Source organism: Procambarus clarkii, chromosome 64, assembly GCF_040958095.1.
Source record: "Procambarus clarkii isolate CNS0578487 chromosome 64, FALCON_Pclarkii_2.0, whole genome shotgun sequence".
NCBI classification, from domain to species: domain Eukaryota; kingdom Metazoa; phylum Arthropoda; class Malacostraca; order Decapoda; family Cambaridae; genus Procambarus; species Procambarus clarkii.
Genome location: NC_091213.1, coordinates 24,153,126 through 24,162,775, shown reverse-complemented (window position 1 = coordinate 24,162,775; position 9,650 = coordinate 24,153,126). Strand labels below are relative to the sequence as shown.

The following is a 9,650-nucleotide window of genomic DNA, read 5'->3' as shown; positions in this document are numbered from 1 at the left end:
TTCATATAGTGATCATGTCTCCTCGAGCTCTTCTGTCTTCCAGTGATGTGAGGTGCAGTTCACTCAGCCTTTTCTCGTAACTCATGCTTCTTAGTTCTGAACTTTTTTCAGCTTCGTCTTGTGCTTGACAAGGTACGGGCTCCATGCTGGGGGCCGCATACGCCAAGATTGGCCTTGCATACGTGGTATACAAGGTTCTGAAACATTCTTTACACAAGTTTCCGAAGGCAGTTCTGATGTTTGCCAGCCTTACATACGCCGACGATGCTATTATTTTGAGTTGGGCTTCAGGAAACAGGTTTGGTGTCATATAAACTCCTTCATCTTTCTCTCTGTCCGTTTCGTGAAGAACTTCATCTCTCATTCGGTATCCCGTGTCTGGCTTCCTGTTTCCACCACCTAGTTTCATTACCTTACATTTACGAGGATTGAACTTTAGTAGCCATTTGTTGGACCACTCATGCAGTCTGTCTAGGTCATCTTGTAGGCTCATACTATCTTCCTCCGTCTTAATTCTCCTCATAATTATTGCATCATCAGCAAACAATGAGAGCAACGATTCTATATCCTCTAGGAGATCATTTATATATATCAGAAACAGTATAGGTCCAAGGACTAAACCCTGTGGAACTCCACTGGTGACCCCTCGCCAATCTGCGACCATACCCCATCCACTGTCTTCTGTTGTTTAGGTACTCCCTTATCCAATGGAGAACCTTTCCTTTCACTCATGCCGCCATCTCCAGCTTGTACACTAGTCTCTTATGTGGTACTGTGTCAAAGACTTTCTGGCAATCCAAAAATATGCAGTCTGCCCAGACCTCTCTCTTTCTTGCCTGATTTGTGTTACTTGATCATAGAATTCAATTAATCCTGTGAGGCATGACATGTATTCTATCGGGAAGGGGTTGGGGATTTAAACCTCAAAAGGGAGCTCTGGTTGTTGCACCAGGCTGTTACTTGCATACAGGTGGACAGCGTCCCACAAGTACTCACTGACAAAACAAACAGCCGACCTCGGCAGCCACACTTCCGCAACCGTCGGTCGACCAGCAATGGACACTGGAGCGCTTGGAATTTATCTGTGAGATCACCCTGCCGCCTCTTGATCTTGGAGAGGGGTTCAGCATCACGTATTTAGAGGTGCGGCTCCAAAACTGGCCTTGTTGTCTTGTGTACACACACCCTACTCGAGCCACCGTGACTCCCCACTCTCTCCGTGTTAGGAATGATCTCCTAAATTCCCCTTTTCTGAATTAGTGTCTATGGTCACCTTATCCGCAGCCATGACACTCTCTCTCTCTCTCTCTCTCGCTTTCTGGGTAACCTCACCAGGACAAGAGCTAAAGTGTTAATAGATAAATAAACGTACATAATAAAAACATATGATAAGCAATATGACCATACAACACTCTAAACTGCTACAACCCGGTAGCACTCCAATATCATGTCCTGGCTTCACCAACCGTCCATATCAAGTGGCTGCCCAACTCTTGGCTTACCACTTAGTACTCCCTCACTGCTTGGAGCTGAAATTCTGTCACAACAATGCTGTATCTTCATCCCTACAAGTATATGAAACTCTGCTTGGGGCTGAAATACCTGGAACATCTACATAAGTATCCCCCAACAAAAGAAGAAATCAATCTCTCACAATACACTGCATCTTACATGCCAGTAAGCATTCAAGCACTCCCCTTATACAATCATGTGTCCACAAAGATCCTCTCTTCTGCTCCTAGAGGCTCATGATCAATGCATATATCTAGGTCTTCTAAAAACCAGGAAAGGCTCTTCAGCAGTTCTCCCAATCTGCTGCACAACGAAGTCTTACTCCAACTTCATTGACGCTTCTTCACCGGTTCCGCAAAGAAACGTGTAGCTCCCATACACTGCTTGAAGTCAACTCCCCACTATAAAGTTCTGCTCTACCTCAGAGTTCAGCATACACTTTTTCTCCTCCAGCTTCGAAGTGCCTCTATTAACTTCTTCCCAAACAAACCTGCAATTCCATTACCATGTCAATAAAAATGTTTCCTAACAAAACATAAGTAATAAACCTATATCCCAGTATTAAATCTCACCCCCTCCGACGCCGCACCATGCTGTCCAACTGTATTGGGTTCTCCCCACAAAGCTGGAAACACATCTTGACACGGTGACGGGAGCTTCCACCCACCACGGCTCTGTAGCGCCCCTCAGTCGCTCCTTGACCTCCACTGAGGGCGAACGTACCACAGCTCATTCCTACATGTTCCCATAACTTTAGTTCAGCTCCTTTAACCTACCTCAATTAGTTTCCTTAACCTAGCTCAATGACTCAATAAAATCTTTACCCCTTCATATACATATGTTCACTATGATCGCTGGGCAGATGATCAATCACTGGTAGCTAATCTAACAAACGATTTAACAGGCTTACTGCAGGGATCTATGATATCGGGCTCTCACTCTGTGGCCCTAAACATGGCGCTCACACAGGCCGCCCACAAAAATCGCTATAGGACAGTGGCAGGCACAGTGCTTCCGCACCTTCTTTTAGTATCCATGGTGATATTCCATCCTGGCCTATAGCCTTTGTCACATCCAACTCTAGCAAAACCTTCCTTACATCCCCACTGGTAATCCCAAACTCCTTTATTGGTCCCTGGTTAACTATTCCTTCTTCCTACAGTGGGTGAGAAACGATAAGAACAAAACTTCCTGCGTGAATATTCACGTTAGGGAAATTCGAGAATTGTCAGCAGGACACAGACTGAGATATTTACCCACTAAGGAAAATCCAGCTGACTATATCTCCAAAGGCTGGACTTTAAGGCAATTAATCAAGGCCGAGATGTGGTTCAATGGACCTCAGTGGCTAGTCAGTGACCAGTGGCCTAAACAAAAGCCACAAGTCATTGTGATCAATGTCACTGTTCCCACTGGGACACCAAAACCACCTCGGACTTTAGTAATTGATCCTAATCAGTACTCTGAACTGAACAAGTTACTAGGCGTAATGCAAAGGGTGTTTGATTTCACAAACAAGAATATCAGATATCAGTTTCCTATCCCTTAAAGTACTTGGTCAAAAGAGCCCAAACAGAAACATACGGGATGAATTTTGAAAATCTCCCTGAGAAACTAGGGAATGATTGACCTGGACAGTAATAACATATTAAGGCGTGAAGGTCATTTACAACTTGCCAACATAGACATGGAAGTAAAAAATCCAATGTTTCTTTCCTTGTCACCACATAGTAAGCAGGCTACACATCCACGAACACTGCACTGTACATGGTTGGGTGCTGGATACCCTCACTGATCTAAGACAACATTTTTGGCTTCCTCAAGGTCGCCAGACTATAAAGTCCATAATAAGATCCTGTGTAACCTGCTGGAGGTATGCTCTGGTGTGTCGTTATCCATGAGCTCCACCACTCTCTAAGGACCGAGTAGTCGACCTTCATCCTTTTAAGGCTACTGGGAAAGACTACACAGGAGCTCTAACAGTCACAGGCACTACAGACAAAGTTTCAATCTATAGAACTGGAACGTTCATCTACCTATTCACCTGTGCCGCAACAAGGGGAGTACATTTAGAAGTGACTCCCGACATGAGTGCTCAGGCATTCATACAGACTTTCTGCAGGTTTGCTGCCCGTCGATCCTTCCCCAAATTGATGATCTCAGACAATTGGTCCAACTTGGTGGCAGGAAAAGCATGTCTGAGGGAAATCTGGAACCACCCAGAGGTACACACTGCTCTGAATCAATGGCAGTGCCACTGGAAATTTATACCCTCTCAGAGCACCATAGCTTTGAGGCTTCAACGAACGCATTGTGGGGACAGTGAAACGATGTCTGAGAAAAGCTCTCCACCCCCAAAAGATTGACTTACAGGAGCTACACACCGTTGTCACTGAAATTGAATCTCGAGTCAATAACAGACCACTGACCTACCTCTCTGATGACTACTCGGAAGATGAACCATTAAGTCCATCTTATCTGATGAATTGGGGACTTCTTAACCCTCTAGTGTCCCTCATGAAAGAGAGATCCGAAGATCTTTTGTATGTCAGAGAGACAGTGACTTAGTTCAGAGCTTTAAACACCTGGCATTAGTAATAAGTCGTGGAATGACGTTTGGACTCGAGAATACCTAACTCGAGAGCGTGTCACTATGGGGCAAACAACCCCTGTAACAAAATCAAAATAAAAACTGGTGACATTGTTCTGGTGGACAGTGACGGACCATGCTCTGAGGGGCCTATAGTTGGATAGTCTCAGTACATCTAGACAACTAGGGCATCTTAAGAATAGGGAAAGTAAAGTGTCGAGGCACCACTAATCTCAAAACCTTAGAAAAACTAGTTCCAATGGAGTTATCGGGAAAGGAACTCACTCAGAGATTCCCTACACCTGCAGGCTCAGAATAACTTATTCGTCTAGAAAGGACAGCAGCACAACAGTGCAAATTAAAAATTAAACAGTATTATAAGTAAGAATGAGGTGATTTGGTAAAATGCTATGCCCAAGATTACTATCCGAGTGCCGGCGGTGGGGTGGTTCAAATAGCCTCGGCTATCACCTCATTATGTCCGGTCGTGATGGTCAAGTGGATTAAGGCGTCTTGTACATACCAGTTGCGTTGCACCTGGGAGTATGGGTTCGAGTCACTTCTGGGGTGTGAGTTTTCAGTTGCATATTGTCCTGGGGACCATTCAGGCTTGTTCGCATTTGTGTTCCTCACGTGTGCCCCAAAGAATGAGGTGATTTGGTAAAATGCTATGCCCAAGATTACTATCCGAGTGCCGGCGGTGGGGTGGTTTAAATAGCCTCGGCTATCACCTCATTATGTCCGGTCGTGATGGTCAAGTGGATTAAGGCGTCTTGTACATACCAGTTGCGTTGCACCTGGGAGTATGGGTTCGAGTCACTTCTGGGGTGTGAGTTTTCAGTTGCATATTGTCCTGGGGACCATTCAGGCTTGTTCGCATTTGTGTTCCTCACGTGTGCCCCAAAGAATGAGGTGATTTGGTAAAATGCTATGCCCAAGATTACTATCCGAGTGCCGGCGGTGGGGTGGTTCAAATAGCCTCGGCTATCACCTCATTATGTCCGGTCGTGATGGTCAAGTGGATTAAGGCGTCTTGTACATACCAGTTGCGTTGCACCTGGGAGTATGGGTTCGAGTCACTTCTGGGGTGTGAGTTTTCAGTTGCATATTGTCCTGGGGACCATTCAGGCTTGTTCGCATTTGTGTTCCTCACGTGTGCCCCAAAGAATGAGGTGATTTGGTAAAATGCTATGCCCAAGATTACTATCCGAGTGCCGGCGGTGGGGTGGTTCAAATAGCCTCGGCTATCACCTCATTATGTCCGGTCGTGATGGTCAAGTGGATTAAGGCGTCTTGTACATACCAGTTGCGTTGCACCTGGGTGTATGGGTTTGAGTCACTTCTGGGGTGTGAGTTTTCAGTTGCATATTGTCCTGGGGACCATTCAGGCTTGTTCGCATTTGTGTTCCTCACGTGTGCCCCAAAGAATGAGGTGATTTGGTAAAATGCTATGCCCAAGATTACTATCCGAGTGCCGGCGGTGGGGTGGTTCAAATAGCCTCGGCTATCACCTCATTATGTCCGGTCGTGATGGTCAAGTGGATTAAGGCGTCTTGTACATACCAGTTGCGTTGCACCTGGGAGTATGGGTTCGAGTCACTTCTGGGGTGTGAGTTTTCAGTTATATATATATATATATATATATATATATATATATATATATATATATATATATATATATATATATATATATATATATATATATATATATATATATATATATAATAAACACCATAGTTTGTTATTTATCAAAATATGAATTTATATTTTCAAAATTTCACCAGATGTACTTTTGTTATGTACCGACAACACTGTTAAAAATCTGTTAACTAATAATTGAATACAGAATTGCATACAAAACATTCCTGAAAACATATAAAATAGTTTCATTTAAAACCATAAGCTATGGCTGTATCCCCAGAGATCATTCACTAGATGTATTGTAAGAGTACAGAATACTGTAAGAATATTTGTAATACAACAGGTTATTTTGTTTTTCACATTGTATAAGTAATAATTTTCTGTATTGTCTGTAATCACTTTCACTTTTTATAATGCTTTACAAGACCTTAGTATGCTGGTCTGATCTTCATCTCGGTTCTCTTGAGGGGTGAGGACCTCGAAAATCCCGCCAATTGACACCGTCGGCATAAGAGGTGTGGTTACCTTTGTGATATTTGCCATTTAGGTTTGAGGCATGACAGCTCGTGTGCCACCAAGCGCCCAGGTAACTGAGGCATGACAGCTCGTGTACCACCTAGCGCCCAGGTAACTGAGGCATGACAGCTCGTGTGCCACCAAGCGCCCAGGTAACTGAGGCATGACAGCTCGTGTACCACCAAGCGCCCAGGTAACTGAGGCATGACAGCTCGTGTGCCACCAAGCGCCCAGGTAACTGAGGCATGACAGCTCGTGTGCCACCTAGCGCCCAGGTAACTGAGGCATGACAGCTCGTGTGCCACCAAGCGCCCAGGTAACTGAGGCATGACAGCTCGTGTACCACCAAGCGCCCAGGTAACTGAGGCATGACAGCTCGTGTGCCACCAAGCGCCCAGGTAACTGAGGCATGACAGCTCGTGTGCCACCAAGCGCCCAGGTAACTGAAATCAAATGATTATCTTAACAACATTCCATTATATCAACTTACAATAGATTTTACAGCTATTTTGTATGGAACATTCATTATTTAAACAAAATTTCTGTTCTCATATTACAGTAAGAAGTTTAATACCAAGTATTGAACCGTAATTGGAGTTTGTTAGGCAACATTTCCGAAGTAATTATTTTGAGAGGTATTGATCGTTATCAATATTTACTTAGAGGATAAAGTAGTACTGTAGTTAAAGTAACTGCATAATAATTTTAGTTATTGATATACTTTAGATTGAACTTTGTGTTATTGACAGTTTTCATGATTATCATCAATGGTGAAAATTAGATCATAGTGTTCAGAAATGAGATGAACAATGCTGATGAGTTTTGATACTTGGAACGTGTGGAGGTCAGTTAAATGTTCCATAAAGTGTCTTTGTAGGATTTTTTTTATTTATAAAAAAACCAAAGTACAAAAGAGGCAACAAGTAAAGAACAACATAATGATACAACAATCGTGTCAACATATGAAACAATACAACAACAAAAACAAAAAACATACAAAATGTATATACAAGGAGGCCCAGGAAAGCGTACAATATGCAAGTATTACAAAACAACAAACAGCATGTGACATAACACTAACACGGGCACCCCAAACACTCACACACAGACCAACATAACACTAACACGGGCACCCCAAACACTCACACACAGACCAACATAACACTAACACGGGCACCCCAAACACTCACACACAGACCAACATAACACTAACACGGGCACCCCAAACACTCACACACAGACCAACATAACACTAACACGGGCACCCCAAACACTCACACACAGACCAACATAACACTAACACGGGCACCCCAAACACTCACTCACAGACCAACATAACACTAACACGGGCACCCCAAACACTCACACACAGACCAACATAACACTAACACGGGCACCCCAAACACTCACTCACAGACCAACATAACACTAACACCGGGCACCCCAAACACTCACACACAGACCAACATAACACTAACACGGGCACCCCAAACACTCACACACAGACCAACATAACACTAACACGGGCACCCCAAACACTCACACACAGACCAACATAACACTAACACGGGCACCCCAAACACTCACACACAGACCAACATAACACTAACACGGGCACCCCAAACACTCACACACAGACCAACATAACACTAACACGGGCACCCCAAACACTCACACACAGACCAACATAACACTAACACGGGCACCCCAAACCCTCACACACAGACCAACATAACACTAACACGGGCACCCCAAACACTCACACACAGACCAACATAACACTAACACGGGCACCCCAAACACTCACACACAGACCAACATAACACTAACACGGGCACCCCAAACCCTCACACACAGACCAACATAACACTAACACGGGCACCCCAAACACTCACACACAGACCAACATAACACTAACACGGGCACCCCAAACACTCACACACAGACCAACATAACACTAACACGGGCACCCTCAACACTCACACACAGACCAACATAACACTAACACGGGCACCTCAAACCCTCACACACAGACCAACATAACACTAACACGGGCACCCCAAACCCTCACACACAGACCAACATAACACTAACACGGGCACCCTCAACACTCACACACAGACCAACATAACACTAACACGGGCACCCCAAACACTCACACACAGACCAACATAACACTAACACGGGCACCCCAAACACTCACACACAGACCAACATAACACTAACACGGGCACCCCAACACTCACACACAGACCAACATAACACTAACACGGGCACCCCAAACACTCACACACAGACCAACATAACACTAACACGGGCACCTCAAACCCTCACACACAGACCAACATAACACTAACACGGGCACCCCAAACCCTCACACACAGACCAACATAACACTAACACGGGCACCCCAAACCCTCACACACAGACCAACATAACACTAACACGGGCACCCCAAACACTCACACACAGACCAACATAACACTAACACGGGCACCCCAAACCCTCACACACAGACCAACATAACACTAACACGGGCACCCCAAACACTCACACACAGACCAACATAACACTAACACGGGCACCCCAAACCCTCACACACAGACCAACATAACACTAACACGGGCACCCCAAACACCTCACACACAGACCAACATAACACTAACACGGGCACCTCAACCCTCACACACAGACCAACATAACACTAACACGGGCACCCCAAACCCTCACACACAGACCAACATAACACTAACACGGGCACCCCAAACCCTCACACACAGACCAACATAACACTAACACGGGCACCCCAAACACTCACACACAGACCAACATAACACTAACACGGGCACCCCAAACCCTCACACACAGACCAACATAACACTAACACGGGCACCCCAAACACTCACACACAGACCAACATAACACTAACACGGGCACCCCAAACACTCACACACAGACCAACATAACACTAACACGGGCACCCCAAACCCTCACACACAGACCAACATAACACTAACACGGGCACCCCAAACCCTCACACACAGACCAACATAACACTAACACGGGCACCCCAAACACTCACACACAGACCAACATAACACTAACACGGGCACCCCAAACCCTCACACACAGACCAACATAACACTAACACGGGCACCCCAAACCCTCACACACAGACCAACATAACACTAACACGGGCACCCCAAACACTCACACACAGACCAACATAACACTAACACGGGCACCCCAAACCCTCACACACAGACCAACATAACACTAACACGGGCACCCCAAACCCTCACACACAGACCAACATAACACTAACACGGGCACCCCAAACACTCACACACAGACCAACATAACACTAACACGGGCACCCCAAACCCTCACA

At 45.3% G+C, this 9,650-nt stretch overlaps 1 protein-coding gene across 1 annotated transcript in view; it reads right to left on the bottom strand.

Moving 5' to 3' along the window:
* Nucleotides 1–6,064: 6,064 nt before the first annotated feature.
* The window catches only part of LOC123769101 (ficolin-1-like), a 9,471-nt gene continuing 5,885 nt past the window's right edge, over nt 6,065–9,650 (bottom strand). The window contains exon 2 of the mRNA XM_069308996.1: nt 6,065–6,333. Within this exon, the coding sequence (XP_069165097.1) occupies nt 6,192–6,333 (142 nt within the window). The 3' untranslated portion in view covers nt 6,065–6,191. The remainder of the gene's footprint in view (nt 6,334–9,650) is intronic.